This window comes from Maniola jurtina, chromosome 4 (genome assembly GCF_905333055.1).
Source record: "Maniola jurtina chromosome 4, ilManJurt1.1, whole genome shotgun sequence".
NCBI lineage: Eukaryota > Metazoa > Arthropoda > Insecta > Lepidoptera > Nymphalidae > Maniola > Maniola jurtina.
The window spans coordinates 11,268,481-11,289,656 of NC_060032.1; the positions used below are offsets into that span (position 1 = coordinate 11,268,481).

General features: G+C 35.6%; 5 protein-coding genes across 9 annotated transcripts; 2 read left to right on the forward strand and 3 right to left on the reverse strand.

The window, feature by feature from the left end:
- Nucleotides 1-21: 21 nt before the first annotated feature.
- Nucleotides 22-8,307, forward strand: LOC123864935 (zinc finger protein 665). 3 transcript variants are annotated; one of them, XM_045905712.1, is made up of 11 exons: nucleotides 22-222; nucleotides 637-792; nucleotides 1,284-1,581; nucleotides 2,011-2,136; nucleotides 2,924-3,070; nucleotides 3,525-3,659; nucleotides 4,451-4,757; nucleotides 5,611-5,701; nucleotides 6,170-6,246; nucleotides 6,834-6,991; nucleotides 7,250-8,307. In XM_045905712.1, exons 2-11 carry the CDS (start codon nucleotides 664-666, stop codon nucleotides 7,378-7,380), a joined length of 1,599 nt encoding a protein of 532 aa, XP_045761668.1. In that variant the 5' UTR covers nucleotides 22-222; nucleotides 637-663; the 3' UTR covers nucleotides 7,381-8,307. The 3 variants fall into 3 exon arrangements, with proteins under 3 accessions (XP_045761668.1, XP_045761666.1, XP_045761667.1); XM_045905710.1 differs by having other exon boundaries at nucleotides 24-222; nucleotides 606-792; XM_045905711.1 differs by lacking the exon at nucleotides 22-222 and adding an exon at nucleotides 239-438 and having other exon boundaries at nucleotides 606-792.
- Nucleotides 8,308-10,690: 2,383 nt separating this feature from the next.
- On the reverse strand, nucleotides 10,691-11,313 carry LOC123864969 (nucleoside diphosphate kinase). The gene has a single exon (XM_045905792.1). The coding sequence runs from the start codon at nucleotides 11,212-11,214 to the stop codon at nucleotides 10,753-10,755; it is 462 nt and encodes a 153-aa protein (XP_045761748.1). The 5' UTR covers nucleotides 11,215-11,313; the 3' UTR covers nucleotides 10,691-10,752.
- An 898-nt stretch (nucleotides 11,314-12,211) lies between these two features.
- Nucleotides 12,212-13,213, reverse strand: LOC123864966 (DNA-3-methyladenine glycosylase 1-like). The gene has a single exon (XM_045905787.1). It carries the CDS (start codon nucleotides 12,892-12,894, stop codon nucleotides 12,322-12,324), a length of 573 nt encoding a protein of 190 aa, XP_045761743.1. The 5' UTR covers nucleotides 12,895-13,213; the 3' UTR covers nucleotides 12,212-12,321.
- Nucleotides 13,214-15,121: 1,908 nt separating this feature from the next.
- LOC123864949 lies at nucleotides 15,122-17,204 on the reverse strand. The gene is made up of 4 exons (XM_045905744.1): nucleotides 17,012-17,204; nucleotides 16,782-16,929; nucleotides 15,556-16,262; nucleotides 15,122-15,477 (listed from the first exon to the last, which is right to left on the reverse strand). Exons 1-4 carry the CDS (start codon nucleotides 17,054-17,056, stop codon nucleotides 15,229-15,231), a joined length of 1,149 nt encoding a protein of 382 aa, XP_045761700.1. The 5' UTR covers nucleotides 17,057-17,204; the 3' UTR covers nucleotides 15,122-15,228.
- Nucleotides 17,205-17,260: 56 nt separating this feature from the next.
- Nucleotides 17,261-20,703, forward strand: LOC123864968 (anaphase-promoting complex subunit 15-like). 3 transcript variants are annotated; one of them, XM_045905791.1, is made up of 4 exons: nucleotides 17,261-17,535; nucleotides 18,855-18,998; nucleotides 19,541-19,637; nucleotides 20,253-20,703. In XM_045905791.1, the coding sequence occupies exons 2-4, from the start codon at nucleotides 18,879-18,881 to the stop codon at nucleotides 20,441-20,443; spliced, it is 408 nt and encodes a 135-aa protein (XP_045761747.1). In that variant the 5' UTR covers nucleotides 17,261-17,535; nucleotides 18,855-18,878; the 3' UTR covers nucleotides 20,444-20,703. The 3 variants fall into 3 exon arrangements, with proteins under 3 accessions (XP_045761747.1, XP_045761745.1, XP_045761746.1); XM_045905789.1 differs by lacking the exon at nucleotides 17,261-17,535 and adding an exon at nucleotides 18,640-18,777; XM_045905790.1 differs by lacking the exon at nucleotides 17,261-17,535 and having other exon boundaries at nucleotides 18,673-18,998.
- Nucleotides 20,704-21,176: the final 473 nt, after the last annotated feature.

The following is a 21,176-nucleotide window of genomic DNA, read 5'->3' on the forward strand; positions in this document are numbered from 1 at the left end:
GACAACTTCAAAACCAAAAGCCTCATCTCAGATGTATTATTAAAAAACAATATGTCAGTTTAAAATTGTCTATACTTACTGCGACCGCCATTTTATTTGTATCGCCATTTCATTTAATTCGTGAGATGGAGAATTGAGATTTTAAAAGTGAGATAGAAATATTATGTTCAATCCAATGTTTTCAGCATAATTCGTGAATGTTTCGTTGTTAAAATAATCAAGGTAAGGAATTGTGCTACGATTTGTATTAATTTCGTGCCTTTTGCTTTCTCTGGCTCTCTTTGAGTCTTCCGTACTTGGAAGAGTCGTAACGAAATTGCCAATGGCGTCCATAGTTTACTTCAAGCGCGTCTATAGATAGTCCGTCATCCTTTTCTTACATTATATATCGACACTATTCACGGAGACACTGCTTTCATCGCCCGAATGATCTTTTCAGTTGAGTCGAATGATAAGAAATATCCCCCGTTACCTTCGCACTATATGTTTTGGGAGTTTCTCTTTCGTGTATACAATTAGCCGCGCTTTTAAATTTTTCTGATCAAATCATTTAGTTGCTCGACAAGTGTAACAAAAGTAATATGTATTTATTTTTACGTTTATAGGACAAATATACAAGTGAAGTGTTTATTAAAGCCCCTTGTGATGGTATAAAACCTCAAAATGTTCACAACAAACGCGGTACAAGCCGGCTCAGTGCCGACTCTGCAATATCAAGAGCACCCACAGAAATCCCAGGGAAAAAGCATTGAAAATGCCCAACAGAAGGCTCAACAATCACAACCACAGCAGGTACCTGTTTACTGACAAAGAAGCTGCCTAACAAGCCTTTGACACCAACTTTGTTTGGTTTAGCTTCAACATTGTACCTTCTTTTTGAGTTTGTTTTACTTAACTTTATCACACTAAAATATCTAATATAATATATTATATAAAGCAATAATTTTTAAGAACAAAATAATATTTTGTTTCTTGTTTTTATTATTATAAATAAGTTATCTAATATGATTTTTAAACTAGTTTATTTGTGCCATATTTAACCCTCTTCCATAAATAAACATCAAATTTTAGGATATTAGATATAATACCTAACTATTTATTCTAAGTTTGGAAATCCTAAAAAAGTTTCCATCTCCTAACAAATTTATTTTTCTGAGAAAATATATTTTCTTCTTAATTTAACCATATTCTGCAAAGTTGTAATAGTCTTAAGGGATTAAAATTTGGTTGATTTTGCCATCTAACCAGGCACTTATAATTTATGTGATTTTTTAATCTTACAGGAGTTCCCAACATTTTGTTATACAACAAACGTGAATATGATTGGAAAATTAGGAACTGGTACTACTGGGGGTACCGGAGGAGTTAACATAGCACAATTGACAACAAGCGATGACAAAACATGTTATATAGCACAACCCTTCTCATACAACTATGCATTGGTCAACCAAATGCAATTAGCACCAAATGGAATTCAGAATACCATATCAAATATTAGTTTTAAATGTGATGTTTGTGGTTTGATGTTCGGCCACCTCACTCTATTAAATGCTCATAAGAGGATACATACTCAAGATGCAGGTAACTTACTATTTTTTATGCAGAGTTATAATAAAAATAAGTTTGTAACATCTTTTGTCCTTGCACTTTGAAGAGATCTGGATTCCTCATGTTTAAAAGTTTAGGCTTTGCAAATTCATTGTAGTAGTACTTTTGAAGTAAAGTACAAATAAATGTTCAATGATAATGAATTTTTAGTTAAAAATAATAATTACAAATGTCAAAAAGGGTTCATGAAATATTTTTTATTTAGGTGATTAGTTTAACATTTGGATAAAGTAAATTTCACATTTTGAATAAGAGATTTTGGTATATTCATACAAATTCAATTAATTCTGTTTCTTATATAACAAAAACAAATTTTGGGCTTTACCTAAAATTGCAGAAAACATTACACATTATGTGATTGTTTTTGTAAAACTATGCCTAAAGGAACAAACTGTGTTACAGATAACAATATAACAGTGGTGGCAACGGGCGTCAGTTCTGGCAACGATGTGGCCATGCCACCACACATCCAGATACTGTCCACGGACCCCAATGATCCACAACAACATCAAATGCAGATACAAGACAGTAAGATCTTCATTTCTTGATAAGTATTCACACTTTGGTTGATCACATATTGTTGGAAATTGTCTGTCAGAAAATTTTCCAACCCATTCACTCTATGAATATTAGAAGCATATGTTTGATCTGGCAACATTCTGACAGTATGTGCAGTCAAACTGTATGGCAGAGTGCCTTTCCGGCGAGTGTCCGAATTTTTTTGAAAGAAAGGAGATGGACAAAATCCCTTACAAAAAAAGTCAGGCGCTGTGCAAAAGAAAAGTATCTCATAATAATTTAGACTAAAAATAATAGTAACTATCTCAATTATCAGGTACTTTTGATTTTAGTGGCCAGCATATTTTGTTTTAATCTGGAGAAGTTTCACAGGTGCCAATATAAAATTACATTTTTATAGAAAAACTACCTGATGCCAGGGACTTCGTTCGCGTGGATGTAGGTTTTTTTTAAATCCTGTGGGAACTCTTTGATTTTCCGGAATAAAAAGTAGCCTATGTGCTAATCCAGGCTATAATCTATCTCTATTCCAAATTTCAGGCAAATCCGTACAGAAGTTTTGCATGGAGTAATATGACACCACATACAAACTTTCGCCTTTATAATATTAGTGTGATTTGTTTTTCTATACTAAACTATATAGGGTTGACGGGGATTAGTAAGTCAGTCAGGACAAGTCTTATATTATGTACATAGATAAATGTACAACTTAATTAGCATGGTTTTGTATCATGTATTTTGTACCTTATTTTAAAGATTTTCAATGCTTTTAATTAATTATTGCTTGTTTTTCCAGCTAAGCCTGTAATCATTGACAAGACACAGTCAAAATGCATTACATGTGGTGGGCAGTTATCCAATAATCCAAAAAGGAAAGGACCAAAACTAATAAGATGCGAAACTTGTATAGCACAAGATAGTGTTGACCAGAGAAATAATCAAAGTAAGTTGTTTTATTATATTTAATTGGCTTTTTACCCTGACTTCGTCCATGTGGATTTAGGTTTGGGATGTTGACAAATATCTCTAAAGGATTTCTCAAAATCCTTTCTTAGTAGAATGTCTACATTATGTAGAAAATCTTTATTACTAAACTAAGCCCTTTAATGATATTTAGGTTCCTTGTCCAGTGTCCACTTGCATGACAAATAGAATTCATCTACCACTATTTCCTAATCAATGCTTTTCCTACCTAGAAGAACCAGTAAGAAACTCGGCGGTTGCTCTTCTCATAGAGTTGATATAATATGTACATTATGCGATGTAATTGCAGTCCTGCGCATTGCTGGAGCGAGCTACAGGTCAAATCCACGCTCTTTTATCATTTAAATAATCTTGTGTAAAATGCCTTTTGCAGGAGCATACTTTTAATAATTTAAGTTTTGCCTGTTTGGCAGTGAATGCAACTCAGATCTTCGTGTCGGCGGAGAACAACGTGAAATTCGAGGTGGGCGGTGTGAGCGGCGTGCAGGCGGCGACCGACCCGCTCGCCACCGCGCCGCCCGCGCCGCCGCCGCAGCAGCAGAAAACAGGTAACTCTGCCAGCGCCGGGACGAAACACCAGAACACCTAAACGAGAAGCTCTCCAGAAACACTCCCCGCTTTGTTGCCAAGTTGTCGTCCAACTTGGTGACCTGCCTTAATTTTGGAGTGATTCAGTGGGGAGTGGCACCAAGGGTCTCACGTACAACAGACGGCTACATCTAAGTGCGGAATAGAAACGCAGAAGTCTGACGAGACTGATGCACATCTGCTACTGCTCCGCTCTAATACATAAATATAGCATCCACATAGGGAAAAAAACTAAGGAAGCTACTCTAATTCCAGTCAGGAAAGTGCTGCTGTACCTAGCGGACACCTGTATTGGCAAGGTACTATAAAATTCGTGGGGATTATTGGAGATGGTTGAAGTGGTCAGGTCAAGGACTTGCACAGACCCGATGAACAATAATAGTGTTCTCTTGCAAGATTAAATAGTGCAAATGTTTATTTTAGATTAGATGATCTCTGCGACTTCATCCGCATGGATTTAGTTTTTAAAAGAGCCATGGAAACTTGGATTTCTGGGATAAAATGTAGCATATATCAGTACCCGGAAAGCAAGCTATCTTTGTACCGAATTTCAAAAAAATCGGTTATATAGATGGGTGTTTAATAAACTCTTGATTTTCTGGGATAAAAAGTAACCTTTCCCCAAGATGCTGACTGTGTACCTTTCATCACAATCGGTTAAACGGATGGCCCGCAAAAAGCTACCAGACAGACTTTTTTTTGCATTTAATTAGTATGATAAATGAGAATGTTCATTGTGTATTTTTTTCAGTGGCTGCTGGTCATCATCCTGTGAAAAAGAGAAACTTGGCATCCGTTACTAAATGTCAAAACTGCAACGGATCCGGCATAGTGTTCATCGGAGGAAATAAAAACAAAAATAACGCAACAAATGCCGAAAAGCCTTTCCACTGCAATATTTGCGGAGGATCTTTTTCACGATACTCGTCGTTGTGGTCTCACAAGAAGTTACATTCTGGTGAAAAGAACTTTAAGTGTGGTGTGTGCGGCATTGCGTTTGCGAAAGCTGTTTACCTTAAAAACCATTCGAGAATACACACTGGAGAAAAACCTTACAGGTAAGAGATTTAATGAATATTACTAACCAACATAACTAAAATATTCTAACTATACATAAGTGTACATTTATGTGTATTACTTTGTACATAACAATGCTACTTTGGTGTGTACTAAAAGTTTGTAAATTACGATAGTGAAAAAATTATCAAAAGGTTCATTAGTCTTTAGAGATAGGTGGCAGTCATCATACATACATACGGGTTGAATAATTACTATTATAACCTTTTTTGGAGTTTGTTGAAAATATGAAATAACAAGGCAAGAAAATATGGTAAAATGTCTTACGGATGGTACACACTACATGATGCAAGACTCAGAGTTAGCAAGGTTCATACTTTATTCACTTTCACTTATTACTTTTAGCGTTTACTCTATTATGTAACCCCATACAAATGACAGAGACAGAAGTCTGTGGGCGTTAACCATTTTGAGTCACCATTCAATCACAATAATGTTTTCAAAAACCATTTGTTTAATTCGAAAATGTTTTCAAAAAACATTAAAACTTAATTCGAAAACATAGTTTCCTTTGTGATTGGGTGACTCAAAACTTTCTTGGAAAGGCCTATGTCCAGCAGTGGACACTTACAGGCTGATGGATGGACTCAAAACTATGACTCTATACTAACTTCATTCCATGGGTAGAGAATAGTGTGAATTGGTAATTCATATGAAACAATACAACAGATATCAGACTGGGCCTGACCTGATGGTGCAGTGTCCATTTTATTGTGTAAAAAAAAAAAAAAAACACTGTTATGTGTTAACAATCATATTAATATGTACAAGATCTAAACAGTTTGTGAAATCAAATGAACTTCCTTTTTAATAATATAATATCTTTGTTAACAGATGTCAAACTTGCGGTATGCAGTTCTCACAGTCACCGCATCTGAAAAATCACGAAAGGACTCATTCGGGCGAAAAGCCTTATGTCTGTGAGGTTAGTTTTAAGTTATGAGGATAATTTTAACTTAAAACTATCTTTGAAGTAATATACCAAAATATATAGCCAAAAATGACGAGAAGAGTTTCGGCCACGGCGGCCAAATTCCATAGAGATTAGCCAACTGCGTGGAAGACATTATAGTGCTCAAGTGTGTGTGCAAACACAGGTGTACTCTTCATTCCCTCACTCTCATATCCCGATGGGACGGAATTCCAACACAACCGGAGAGAGATCAGGAGCAGGACCGACGGCCTTACCTGCTCTCAGAGGCACGGGAATGACACACAGCCAACTTCCTAAGTCTAGGCTAGTAATGAGAATTTCTGAACAGAAAACTCAAACTATTTTTGGCCTGACCAGGAATCGAACCCAGGACCTTGTCATCCATAGTCGAACATGCTAACCACTAGACCAACGAGGCAGTGTCATAATAATAATTAAATTATGATCTGTTTGCCACAGGTGTGTGACAAGGGCTTCGCGAGACACGCCACTTTATGGAATCACCGCCGGATCCACACGGGCGAGAAACCTTATAAGTGCGTACATTTGCTGTTACTACAGGGTGCTATGTTTGAAAATAACTTTACTACGGGTCATTTAGGAACCAATGAGCCTGCCAACCAGGGGTGTAAAAACTACTGGTTTCCAAGTTATGGTTGATTTTTTTGATTGCTCAAAAACTTTTTGGTTATATATATGAATTCCCACATTTGAAAGTTGTATATTCGTTACTATCGATTTCTAATCCTTAGACATTGCGAGCAGCGCTGGCTGTCGATTTAACAGCGAATCATCGAGTTTCTTTTTCAAAATCTAAAAAATAATACACAACAAAATGCTTTAGTACAGTGCACAGAATACAAGTGGTCCAATCCAAAGTTGAACATTGCAACAGTTTGCGCAGGTCATACAGACTATGACTATGACATATGTCCGATCTGAGACCTATTTTTATACAAAATTCAAAATTCAGTTCAAAATATTTTTATTGAATTAGACTTTTACGAGTTCTTTTGAATCGTAAAAAGCATCTACCACTACAATACACAGTCATAATGTCCAAACCAAAGAATTGTTTATGCAAGCAGTAAAAAAGTTAAATTTATGATGACTTGTGCTTTAGATGTGAAACGTGCGGTTCAGCGTTCAGCCAAGCCGCGCATCTGAAGAACCACGCCAAAGTGCATTCCGGAGAGAAGCCCTTCAAGTGCGACATCTGCACCGCCGCCTTTGCAGACCGGTTTGCGCTCAAGCGGCACAGAGGCATACACGACAAGTATGGTGAGTAGTCACGCCAAAGCGCATTCCGGTAAGGAGACTTTCTCTGTTACGTTATAAACCACGTGCGAGAAAGAGAGGGACTTATCATGACACTTGCTATGCGCTTGTCAGACATGCGCTTATTCGTAGACAATAGTACAAGCGCAATGTGTGAATTTTTTGTACTTACCAGCTCTTGTACACAGATGTGCCACACACAGCAGTGCCATGCATAATAACCCAAGGCCACATTCAATATGTTCGTAATTACTTCCACAGGCCAGACTGCGCCTCTGCCTTCAAGAATACAGCAAGATGAACACGAGCACCAAGCACAGCAGCAACAGAGCAGTGACCAGCAAAACTCACAGCCAGATGTCGAACATAGAGGTCAACAAACAACACTATGAGTTTAGGAACCATTAGTGTCCATTCAGACAGAACACAACACAACAGCAAACGTGTCGCCAGCCAGTGGACTGAATGTAATGTGAATGGCTGCCTGTACTTTTGCAACCATAATATACCCAGATTAGTATGGTGTCGCAATGTGGGTGATGTGGCATATTGGTTCACTATTTCTAAACTCAAATGATAGGTCTAAATACACTGCTGTCCTTCATAATTCAATTCAATTTTGTTTAATGGCGCGACGCCGCACCAGACACGCAATTTACTTCGTCAATGACGTGTGGAATTGAAGAGTATGTGTACACATAAATGGTTGGTGATAGTAGGGAATTTAGGCTATCTTTAATTGGGATAATTTATATAAGTGGCAGGTTTTCTCAGAGTATACTGTTTTATTTTAATAATGCTCCCTGCAGAAAAGGACAGCAGTCAATTTAGTATTTTATACAATTTAGTGCTCGGCGATATTTTTGCTGCTGGTGTGTAAGGATATTTATTTTTCGGGGGCCCAATTTGAATTGGGCCTTATTCAGAAGAAGCGATTTTGCGATCTAAATACTGTGTTCCAATAAAAGCGCAATTAACCCCTGATTAATATAGATTCGTTATAATTTAAATAACGGATGTACATATCACGATTAAAGCGCCGGCCACACAGGCCGCGTATGCGTCGCGTAAGTGTAGACGTAGCGCGTACCATTGAGTTGTAATGTATGGCACTGTACGAGACATGTCACACCGCTTGCGTGGCGTGAACGTTCGCGTAGACGTAATGCGTGCTGTTATACGCGCGTGTCACGTGTATGTGCTTGGTGTGAATCGGCTTTAATACGATGATTTTGAATTATCAACGTTTCGACCCAGTTGCTCGTTATTTAAGTTATTAAACCACGGAAATAAGTGTCTGTCTATCTGCTAGCTTTTCACGGCCTATCTGTTCATACAATTTTGAAGAAAATTTGGTAGAGATAGCTTCCTGGGAGATGGAAATAGGTGAATTTTTACCTCGGAAAATCTAAGACACCAGATTTTAAAAATCTAAATCCACGCGGGCATCATCTAGTCTTTAGTATGTACTCCTATTCAAATGAGGTCAAATATTAACATAAAATACTGACTTTTACTGGTTCATTAATTTTCTGAGTACCTACATAAAATACTTATATAACATCGCAAATTAATCTATTACTAATAAATAAATTTGAAGTGTCTGTCTGTTATTTGAACTGTACCACAACTGAATCACACATTTCTAATATTTTTGTCTATCTGTTTGAATGGGCTAATCTTCGCAACGGCTGAACCTATTTTGATGGTATTTTCAATCGATAGAGAAACTTTGCGACATTGTTCTATATAAGATTTGGATTCCAACTTCTCGATCCTGATGCTGTAGGGGACCTGACCGACGGGATATTTTTAAAAACCTAAATTCAGGCGAATTTTAGGCGTTATTTAGTCAGTCATAAATTGCATCTTCTATTTGAGCTCTTATTTATTTAAACCGCACCCTGTGTAAAGTTTACAAGTTACGTCAATATCACATAATTTATAAGCCAACTGTAAATATTGTATAGACTAAATAGTTTAATTATTATTAGTGAAGGGCAACTTTAATCAATTATAATATAGTTAAACCTTGATTTAAAATAACTAAGCAATATTTTGCTTTTTGCAATGTGACATAAGTAGTCATCGTCTTTATTACAACTATACAATTGGTTTTTATGTTAATAAATGTTTATTTATAAATTGACCATTTACCTTAGCAATGTAACCTATTGAACTAAGAGCCAGCGCGTGTCAGACATTTGTAATTTTATAAAAGCTGAAAGTTTCGCTGCATTTTGTTCCAGGGAGGAAAATCAGCAACTATGAAATTTGTATCATGGTGGCTTTTAGGAGATTTTTTGCATTGCCACGTCATTAAGTGTCTGGCAATGCATGGCGTGATTTCTAATAAGTACTATTCTGCAAAAAATATTAAAAAAATTAGACTTTATACTTTGATGTAAGATATTATTTTATTACCTTTTATCTCCCAAAGCCACCATGATCCAAACTTCATAGTCGCTGAATGTTCCTCCCTGTGTTGCGGACAATATGCAGAGAAACTTAGCTTTTATAAAATAATGAAGGACTGGCATGTGCTGGCTCTCTCTCTATTGAGAGAGAGCTCTGACAAAGAACCATCAATTTATTAATGTATCTATGTAAAATTTTATAAATTAAATGAACTCTTGTGATGGATGCAAAAGCAACTAAAGACACTGCCATTACATATTTTAAGTAGCTTTTAGTTAATGGATTTATTTTTATATCTTTATTGGAATGGTTGTAAATAAAATGCATTTTAATCAGAGCCTCTTTCTGTTTGACTGTTTGTTTGATCACATGTAATATAAAAATAGATTTATTATTGGCTGTGGAATTTGAAAAATAATAATAATATACAGTCAAATTTTGTGTAAGAGATTGGAACACAGCAGTTGTAACATTTCATTATTGTACATAAGCAGTATTCAGGCTTGATTGGGTAGAATAGACATGTTTAAAGAATAATAGTTCTAGAAGCTACTAATATTTGTATTGAATGAGATGAACTTACCAAAACATTGTATATGTACAGTAGTTTTTAATGTAGTTATTAAGATAAACAAATCATAAGTACATCTCATCCAGAGAGCAAAGCTGATGCATCAAAATGATGCTTTGTTAAGGTAGTCATAAATAGTAATAATAATCCATAAATATAGTAAAAGAAAATAGAAAGAGACATTCATGTGTTTCATTTCTCTCATGTACTCTTTGTAACTAACCTACCTCACAATAGTAATTTAACCCTATTTGCCCTGGCTTTGCTTAGATTGCATTTCTGCTAAGATTCTATATGTTGACGTCAGCCAGTTAGTTTACTTGCTCCTATGTATGGAATAGGATTTTCTACTCGTTATCGAGTACTTTATTCCTTGGGTTTCTCCTTTTACGTATTATACTATCTAGTATCTGATGCCCTCGACGCTGTTTGCGTAAATTTAGGATTTTAAAAACCCCATGGGAACTTTGATTTTCCAGTAAATAGTCTGTCAACCTATCCCCTTGCCAAATGTTCAGCAATTTGGTACCTAATTCCCATATTATACATGTAATTTAGAATCTCACTCGTCAGAGGTGGTTTCATCACCAAAAACTAATTGTAAAGGACACCCCAGTGGTTCGTTTGTTCTTAAGAACTTAAGTGTAAACAAACAATATCAAGCAACAATCAAGACATATCATGAAAAACCTTTTAAAATGCAAAAACAACAATTTGAGATTAAATAATTGGTTTATTTCATTTGACTTATAAATATAATGGAATTATTATCACTTCATTCGTAAACCCAGTTTTCTGCAGCAGGGGTCCATCCAACAACTTCCTTTTCAGTGAACCAGAGAGCTATTTCTTTGTTAGCCGATTCGACGCTATCAGAGCCGTGAATGATATTGCGGCCAACTTGAATACAGAGATCGCCTCGGATTGTGCCCGGTTGAGAGTCCGCGGGATTTGTTGCGCCGAGCATTTGACGTCCAGTCTTCACAACGTTGAGTCCTTCCCAAACCATGGGCACCACGGGTCCCGAGCTCATGTACTTGACTAGACCGGGGAAGAATGGTCGCGATGACAAGTCGCTGTAATGCTTCTGTAGAAGTTCTTCAGACGGCCATACAAATTTGAGAGCTACAAGTTTGAAGCCTTTTTTCTCAAACCTCTGAAGGATTTCTCCGACGAGGCCACGTTGTACACCATCGGGTTTGACCATGATAAAGGTTCTCTCACGTTGTTCAGCCATAGTGAAGAAGTGAATTTAAGTGGATTTGAGAGGTGACTGGAGAGGTTATACACGAAGCACGGTGGCGGCGTGAAAGAAAGAAATTTTTCCTATTATAAAAACCAAGTGTCAATGTCAATTTCAAAATGAATGGTAATTATAGTGTTGCCAGGCCAAATTTTAAAAATCGCGGGTACTCTATAAAAAACCGACTTCAAAAGACGAAAGTGTGACACTTTACAAGATGGCGGCGTTAGTTCCGATTTTAGCAACGCGCCAAAAGATCCTTGTCGCACCTACTGTAACCAATACCTAACCATCTCTTTGCTAGATATAATTTATAGGTCGATGCGACGGGTATGCCCGCGAAATTCAAATTTAATTTGGTTTTTCGCAATTTGTAAACTAATACGGCAAAGTAGGCTTATGGTACTTTAATTGCGCTAAGCTGATTCCTAGTTAGAAACAGGGCAATAAAAATAGGTTATTATTAATGATAGCTATATTTATATACTTACTCTTAATATTTAACAGGTAGATAACTATTACTTAAGTTTAAAGGTTTGAAGTTTATTTACCTTAGAAATAATAATGAACAACTGATTGAGAAAACTAAGTAAACACAAAAAAAATTACAAGTGCCTTCCAGACATATCATCCAAACCAATGTGAATAATTTTTATTAAGCATTTCGTTATTATATTGTTAATGTACCTAACTAAATAGGTAAAGAAAAGCAAACAACATAGCCTAATGTTATTAATTATGGAGGAATCCAAATCTCTTAAAAACTACAATACTAAATAAAACATACAAAGCTGCTTAGTCTAATATAAATAATAATAAAAATTTAATTATACCACCATTATATAGCTTTTAAGTAAATCAATACCCACTATAAATGGGAAAGTGTGTTTGTTTGTTTATTGGTTTGTCCTTCAATTACGTCGCGACAGAGAAACAGATTGATGTGATTTTTTGCATAGGTATAGTGAAGGGCCTGGAGAGTGACATAGGCTACTTTTTATCCTAGAAAATCAAAGAGTTCCCACAAGATTATCAAGAACCTAAATCTACATGGACAAAGTCGCAATATCACCAAGTGAACTATAATAACATGCCACATCTTTAAATATCTTGCATTTTACAGATACAGTCAGTTATGTGATCATTGACTAAACCACAGGCTTGCATAAATGCGTAACAAATAGTCGAGCCAACATATTTAAACCCTCTCCTTTTTAAGGCCTTTGAAAGTTCTATTGATACATCAGTCTCAGCTGGTATTTCACAATTAGATTTCCAATAATTTTCAATAGGACTATTATTCACATAACCCCAAATGAAGTCTGAAAAATCTTCTCCATTCTCCTTCATTGTAATGTAACATTTAGCATTATTTACTATTGATTCAATTTTACCTTTATGCCTTACAATTCCTGAGTCAGTTAATAGTTTATTAACATCTTCGCTGTTTAATTGAGCAATTTTATATGGATCAAAATTATGAAAGAGTCTGCGGTAGTTGTCTCTCTTTTTTAAAATAGTTATCCATGACAATCCTGCCTGTTGTCCTTCAAGGCAAATCATCTCAAACAGACGTATGTTGTCATATTGTGGCTTTCCCCATTCAGTATCATGATAAGTGATGTATATTGGATCTTCATTTAACCAACTACATCTAATTATTTTACATTCCATGTTTTAAATAATATTAAACATTTGCTTCACAATATTAATGTAGGATCATGGGAATATTTACCTAATTAATTTACTTTTCCATATTTATGAGTTCATATGATACAGTTTGAGATTAGGTATTTAATTTTATTTTTTATTTAAGTTTTGCAACCGAACTACATAACCACATTAGGTTTTCTTAGTTTTACGAAAGAAATTCATGCATTGATCATTGCGGCAATGATATTATTCTGATATTTCAGTCAATTCCACTTTGCAATGTGAAAATTAAAAATACATTTCAAAATTTACAAAATTTAAAAGAAATTCTGAAACAAAGGTCAAAGACCACGTCAAAGACCACAAAGACTGACAAAGACTAAAGAGTAAATGTACCATGAATTTTATAATTTTTTTTGACTGGTTTTACGGCTCTGGGTATTAGTCTTTTTATAAACCACAGAACTAATAGTAGGTATTCATTACAACAAGACTACAACATAGTTTAAGTTGCATAGGAGTGCAACTTCAGAACATTAAAAAATCGCTTGTGGTACCATCTATATGAGAGCACGGCTTAACAAGTAGATATAGGTATTATAATATAATTTTTATTTGTAACATGTTTTAAACAAACGTTAATGGAATTAATAATATTTGTTTAAAACATGTTCAAAAATCTTCAAACAATATAATATATGCTGTATAATATATACTGTAGTAACAGTACTTTGAAATAGCATTTAAATTGTTTCGCGCTTTCGCACGCCTTGCGCGCTATTAGTGCCCTCTAGATGAGAGCACACGCGTAACTTGGAAAAATAACCTCTCATCTGTTAAAAGTATTAAAAATACATCACCATTGTCTGTGTGAAATGACGTTACCTGCGCGCGGGAAGTGAAATTCAAATGGACGTAGGTACCAAGCAACGCTTGGTACTTTGAACGAAATGAATGACTGTTTATTGTTCGTTATTTATCTGTCTATATTATAACATTAGACTTTAAACTCTATAGTTATAGGAATAAAGCTTAAAATCCAATAAGAGAAGGCAAGGTAGTATAGACATGGATGACATGGATCCATGACAACACACACAAGGCGCCCCGCACGGATCCATGCCAACACAGACCAGAGGATAAATCTGGAATCGCACATCTATCTCTAGTAATATAGTAGATAATCTATGATATGTTGTAAATCATGTAATTCATCCAAGTGATGTCCAAGTGTACCTACATCGCCCCATCATTACCCTCACAGCACCCTAAATACAACAGCGCCCTCATTCAAGTGCCAAAAGAGCCTTGTAGGACTATACCTTGTATTTGTACCTTAGATTGGCCACTCTTTCTTAATTTGAACCTACAAAAACTAATAGAAATCACACTAATATTATAAAGGCCAAAGTTTGAATATATGTGTACTGTGTAGGTATGTTTGTTACTCTTTCACGCAAAAACTTACTGGACGGATTTGACTAAGAGATAGATTATGCCCTGGATTAACACAGGCTATTTTTTATTCCGGACAGTCAATGAGTTCCCACGGGATTTTTAAAAACTTATCCACACGAACGAAGTTGCGAGCATCAGCTAGTTATAAATAAAAAAGGCATTTAAAAACATTAGTTACTTGATTTCTAAATTGAATCTTGCTCAATCAGTTTTTAACAGTAACGGTATGATTTCCTATGTACCTAATATGACGATCCATACTTTGAATTAGAAAAAGTATTATTGCCCTCTATTTTAATTTTTACCTTACTGTAATAAAATAAATAATTTCTAAAGTCCAAAGTAGATCAAGAGAGTAACGCCGAATGGAATCACAGTACGTGTGTGCTGAATGACGGCGAAAATAATCGCAGCGCATCAACCTTTTTTACCCGACCGCGGCAAAGCCAAAAGGCAGGTTTATGATTTTAGCAGTTGTAGGTATGTTTGTATCCAGATTCTGTGTGTTCCACCGTAGTGCCTAGACTACTGGGCCGATTTTGATGAACGAGGTGTCAACTGTAAATTGATTCGTTGTAAAGTTCCGGGTGCCATAGGCTATATTTTATACGAAAAAATGGATCTAACGGATGTTAAAACATCAAAAAAAGTGGAGGTCTCCAAAATATTTTTTGCTATTGTATCGAGTGCAATGTCAAATGAAAGAAGAGAAAATTCTGAGCTCATGAAAATAATTGTACAACAACATTAAAATATTGTACCAAGTGACAGAAAAACAATTTTCTAATATTTCAGCGTTTATTAAGATGATCGCAGTCAGGTTTTAGTTTTCAACTTTTATCTTTATTTTTTTAAACTAACTAACAGCCTTTGCTGAATACTTATAGGTAAATTGGTTTAGTCATATAAACTAGGCGTATTAAGATTTAAGTAACCAGTGCAAATCAACCACCGTGGTCCACCATAAATTTTTGCGAGTTTAGACTGGTAATTACATCTATGAGGTTTTATATATCTTCGAGTTTCATGTCCAAAAATAAAATTTTTCATCAGACTTGTATTGCTAGCACTAAGTGACCCGTCAGAGAGCTGCTGAAGAAGTGAAGTATATTCTGGTTTTGATAATTCATTAGAAATGCGGTCCATCTGAAATAAGATTAGATAAAAGATAAGATAAAATGCCAGAAACACAAATTAGTAAAATTAATAACACGGGCTACTTACAATGACTTTTAGTTGACCATCGGTTAATGGGGCTGTTATAGGCCCCAATAACAAAATACTACTATTTTTCTCGAGAGTTTCTGGATCCACAAGTATTAAATCATCATTACTTTTACTTTTTATTTCATCATTTACAATTAGAAACATAAATTCATTTGATTTTTGAACGTTCGATGTGTTAAATTCAGAATATAATTTTTCTTTTGGTATGTTTGATAAACTTTTACTAGAAACTTGAAGATTACGTACACGTTTATTGCTTTTGCAACACAAAGATTTTAACTGAGAAACGAGGATATCAAATAATAATTCTCTTTTCTCTTCGGACAAGTCTTCTTCAACATGTTCTGGGCGATAATTTAAAAAATCATGAAGTTTCATTAAAGCCAGAAAATTTAACTCATTTTTTTGTTTTTTAGCATCTATCGGCTTATGATTTAATTTAAAATGAGCCCGCTGGTCATTTTCAATACCTGAGTTTATACGAAATCTCTTATAAGCCGTATTACTATTAATATTTTGTAAATCGGCTTCCTCTTGAATATCGCGTCCCAAAAAAGATATTTTGCGATCATTGTCAGACTTGTCTCCTAGTGCTAGTTTAACGATATCATCTAAACCATATATTTTTTTTTTAGGATGATCATTAAGCAATTTCACAAGTTCACCGTCAGACAATTTCGATAAAAGATAAGTTACGTCATCATCTAAAATAATAAATTAAATGCATTATTAATATAATTTTCAAAACAAAATATGAAAATAAAATTTTATTTAGGTACCTATTTATTTTATTTAAAATATTGGCTGTTTGTGAGCAGACTTTACTTCACTATGGGCTTCGGGCCGGCCGGCCCCTGTGGGTGACCATACGGATCGAAAATTTTATAACAAACTAGAGGATGTCCGCGACTTTCAAGTTTACAAAGATCCCTTGGGAACTGTTTGATTTTCCGGGATAAAAAGTTGCCTATGTCAATTACAGGGACGCAAGCTACGTCGGTATCAAATTTCATTGGGTTTTTAGGAATCCCGTGGGAACTCTTTGATTTTCCGGGATAAAAAGTAGCCTATATCCGTCCCCAGGATATAACTATACAACTAACCGTGTACGGTGTACCAAATTTCATCAGAATCTGTGAAACTGTTGGGCCGTGAAAAGGTAGCAGACAGACAGACACACTTTCGCATTTATAATATTAGTATGGATTTTATTTCATACATACCGGCACTCTTTATTACTGTAGGTTTTGGTAATTCATTTTGATTTGGTAAATACCCTTTTGAATATATAAAATCTGTTATTTCATTCTCAGGATCACTTTTATCCATCAAATAAGATTTTTGCACCGACATGGATTTTACGGCTTGTATCTAAAATATAGTACCGATATATTATTAAACTGTAATTCTCCATACTGTTTCGATCTAAGTCTGTAACAATTTTTTTACTGACGGAGAATAAAGTAATAAGTGTGGCAACAGTGCACATTTTATCCATTTCGTTTCCGCGAGTATTGAGAATTGAGATGGATGAATGCCCTTAAATTGATTTATAGGTAGTTTCTACAGATATGTCATAAAAACAATAAAAAAACTTCAATGCACAAGTGCTCGTAAATGTATGTTTACGATCGCGATAAGATTTACCTCAGTAGTAGGTAGCAGGAACATGCCTGGATGTTTTCCTACGAATGATTATATTGAAATCACGATTGTTCTTTGCTTTTAGGCTCTTTTTAATGTCGTTCTTCAACGTCAAACATAAATTAATACATTCAATAACTGAGCTAATACTGAGCTGAATACGAGAAAATATGCAGATTTCAAAATAAATAGTAGCTACGATTCGGATGTTATGGTTCACTCCGATGGCAATATTGAACCCCGGGGATCCACCCTGCGTTGCGATCAAATTATGTTTTGATTTACCATCTATTCAAACTAAGAATGGGAGTGAATTAGCCGCCAACTTTTGAGGTAACTAACTAGTAGTGATTAATCTATACGTACTAATTATAATAAAACTAACTGGATGATTTCTGTACATCATCATCAGCCTGTGGCCGTCCACTGTTGAACATAGGCCTTCCCTAAAGAGCGCCACCACATCCGGTCCTCAGCCTTCCTCATCCAGCCACTTCCCACCAGCCGCTTTCGCGCAGCACTTCGCTTGCTTATACGCGGTTTCACTTCGGACTGTATAGGAAGTAAGTCTGAAGGACTTTCCGGCTCCAACGGCCATCGCCTCGACCACAGGCATGGTCACGACACACGACGGACAAGGCCGATTGTGAGTATCCACATTTCAGCACCATAGGTGAGGACTGAGGAGGCACTGAGGAATTGACGAAGACTTGACATAACTTCCCGAAAGCTGCCAAACCTAGCCGAATTCTTCTGTTGGCTACCTCGTCGAAATTGCTTCTGCCTAAATGAATTATTAGGCCAAAGTGGTTATATTGTGAAACAATTTCGATGCCAACATTTTCGACGCTAACCTAACCACATGTCGGGACAACGTGCTGATTGAGCATTATCTTCGTTTTGTCCATGTTTATCCCAATACCGACACGTCTGGAAGAGTGGCATAGTTAGGTTACACGATTACACAGCATCTCCACGAGATCTTGCGGAGTTTCTTGGACTGTAATGGAAACTCCTTTTTTTCTCTCTCTCTCTCTCGTCTGGCTTTACAAAGATTACCCAATGTCAAGTTTGTAGTTATTTGCAACAAGTTAGGGAAACTATACAAGTTTGGACCCCGTCTGTGCCGGCGCTCGCCGACACACGCACGACACCCCCTTAGAGCGCTTTCCAGTCAGTCTCAACAAAAAAAAACACTCCAAAAAGGCAGAGCACGCCCGCCAGCTAACACCAACACAGACGAAGTCCTGGAAACTCTTTGGTTGGGTATAATATGGCTATAATCACAGACCAGATATAATAGTTATCTGTGGTCTGGACATAATCGTACTCTATGGTCTGGACTGCGGGCCCGACCAGTCAGTGTGAGTGATATAATGTTGGTACTGAAGAATGCAGTACATTTCATACATTTTCATAATTTTCCCGGCAGGTAGTGATTACCATAGAGTAGGATTATATTAGGTGATTACAATGATTAGGTACATACTCTATGGGCCCGGCCCTGGCCTTTCTTCTGGTCGGTGGTGTTTTCAAAAATATGTAAACAAAATTAGAATGAAATCCGTGTTACAGGTTCAGTGGACTTCCAAGTTTTAATATTAGTGTTGTTTATATATGAAATTTAATATCCCTAATCCCATGTTCTCTAGTACCTAGGTACCTGCTGTTTAAAAATGAACATACCATTTCCTATACTTTACCCGCGTCTGGTAGACCCTACTTGGTTCAATGCAGACAGTCCATGTGACGAAGATGCGGAGCTAACTAGTATGGAACAGGCCCATCAGCAGTGGGTGAGTAATAATAATCCTTTGCATTGTAGTACGTAATATTACATTAGGTTTAATAATAACTTTAAACTGATAAGTTCACTTACTCAAAAGGAGGAGCATCTCTTAGAAGATGAGTGAACCATTCCACTCTCAAGCAGGTTTCATTTACCCCGACCATTTTTCTCTTCCCTGATTGATGAATTAAATATTGTAAGTAGCTGGCTTTAAAGAGCAAACCTATTTTCATGAGATGTCTACTTATTCTCTTCTCAATACAGATTAAATTGTACTTAATAGTTATTTGGTTGAATGCTTATTAATTAAACGTTGAACTTTTCAAGACTAAACTTTAGTTCTAAAGCAAATTCCACTGCTAAATAGCTCTCACTGCATTGTCAATAACTGATTTTTGACTATGAAATTATGGTTTTTGAAATCAGTTCCTTAGTATGTACTAAAATATAAATTTTAATTTTGATATCACATAGATATACAATAGGAACAAATAACACTATTTTCAGTGTCAACATAAATCATACATATTTTTATAATATTTATTATAGTTGAACTCAATTGGTCAACAATATATGAAGCGCCCACCGCTGGGAAAGCCTGATCCAGAGCCAATGGAGGAAGAAGCAGACTCTGATGAAGAAGAAGGTATATTTTAACAGTTTAATTTTTTCTGTTCAAGTTTCTTCATAATGAATTTAATATAGCTTTTTCTTGTTTGTAAGATTCTGTGATGGAGTTGAAACTTGTTTTTAACCCCCATCCCAAAAAGAGGGGTGTGATAAGCATGATCTGTGTATCTGTGTGTTACTGTCTGTCTGTTTTTTGTTTAAAAGGTGGGTTGAAGGAGTGTTCTTGGCTATAAATCAGCCGTGAAAAGACTGAGAGACTTTCTTTTGTTTTATGATATTATTAATACTTTATTGTACTTCATTATTACTTTATAATTGTCCCCAAGAAGGCGCCATATCTGTTTAATCATTAAAATATAAGATGAAATATGCTGTTGGTCGTCAAGTATTTGTGAAAAACCAGTGCTCACCTATAACATGTACTTATTTTTGATATTTGCTAGTAAGAAAACAAATTTTAATTAGTCTCAAAATGCTTTCAAAGGATTATTATAAGTAGTTTATAAGAAAATATTGAACCAATTACTATATGGACACATCTTTACATTCTGTATACCTTGTAGATTAATGATTAAAGAGATGCCCACATAAAATTGGAATTTGAATAAAATATGGTCCTCTTACTTACCAGGTAATGATGAATCTGATGAGTCGGAGGAATCCCATGATGAGGATGAAGAAGAGGAGCTGCGTACATATTCTCCACCGAGAAACAACAATGAGGTAGACCAAGAGTTTGAAATACATGATCAGAATCCAGATCCCAGCACACCTGATCAAAGTGCACTCTGGCCTCAGGGCCGAATCCAGCCACTAAATTAAGCTGAACAGCTATCAACGCAAGTTGAGGAGTTACAAACAACACATTTATGAGTAGATATTGGAGATGAGTTCATATTGTCCATGTTAAAATTGAGCTATTGTGGCTAAGCTCAATAGCAACATGCAATCAGTATAACACTCGTTCACAAGACCTAAGAAATAAACCTATAGCAGCACTCACTTTACTTCTCTTATGATAAATTATCACACTAATATTAGAAAGGCGAAAGATTTTGTGTAATGTGTGTGTGTGTGTATGTTTGTTACTCCTTCACGCAAAAACTACTAGACGGATTTGGTTAAAATTTGGAATGGAGATAGATAATATCCTGGATTAGCACATTGGCTACTTTTTATCCCGGAAAATTAAAGATTTCCCACAGGATTTCAAAAACCAAAATCCACGCGGGCGAAGTCGCGGGTATCGGCTAGTGATAAATAAAAATAAGGATAAAAGAGGCATTTAATAAATAGACCCCAGCCTTGGGGCAAGCTAGATTGCGTTTTATTGTGTTAAAGTAAATAAAATAAAAACAAAATAAGACTTGATGTAAGATGTAAGTCCATGCCTATGATTGAAAAAATTTTTGGGGGACTTGTTTATGCTTTACTTTATTAAGAGTTTAATTAGCAACAATGTGCAATCTTGACTTGATTGCACTGGATGTAAAAATGATAATGAAAAACAGCAATTTGAATATTTCACTAGTACATATTTTTGACTTGGAAAACT

Coding starts and splice junctions, on each gene's coding strand:
- LOC123864935 (XM_045905712.1), top strand. CDS start 664: ATGTTCACAACAAACGCGGTACAAGCCGGCTCAGTGCCGACTCTGCAA. Junction 6,247..6,833: donor ACGGGCGAGAAACCTTATAA/GTGCGTACATTT, acceptor CTTGTGCTTTAG/ATGTGAAACGTGCGGTTCAG. Junction 6,992..7,249: donor AGGCATACACGACAAGTATG/GTGAGTAGTCAC, acceptor TTACTTCCACAG/GCCAGACTGCGCCTCTGCCT.
- LOC123864969 (XM_045905792.1), bottom strand. CDS start 11,214: ATGGCTGAACAACGTGAGAGAACCTTTATCATGGTCAAACCCGATGGT.
- LOC123864966 (XM_045905787.1), bottom strand. CDS start 12,894: ATGGAATGTAAAATAATTAGATGTAGTTGGTTAAATGAAGATCCAATA.
- LOC123864949 (XM_045905744.1), bottom strand. CDS start 17,056: ATGGATAAAATGTGCACTGTTGCCACACTTATTACTTTATTCTCC. Junction 16,263..16,781: donor TACAGTAATAAAGAGTGCCG/GTATGTATGAAA, acceptor TTATTATTTTAG/ATGATGACGTAACTTATCTT. Junction 15,478..15,555: donor ATGGTCAACTAAAAGTCATT/GTAAGTAGCCCG, acceptor ATCTTATTTCAG/ATGGACCGCATTTCTAATGA.
- LOC123864968 (XM_045905789.1), top strand. CDS start 18,676: ATGATTAGGTACATACTCTATGGGCCCGGCCCTGGCCTTTCTTCTGGT. Junction 18,778..18,854: donor GAATGAAATCCGTGTTACAG/GTTCAGTGGACT, acceptor CATGTTCTCTAG/TACCTAGGTACCTGCTGTTT. Junction 18,999..19,540: donor AACAGGCCCATCAGCAGTGG/GTGAGTAATAAT, acceptor TATTTATTATAG/TTGAACTCAATTGGTCAACA.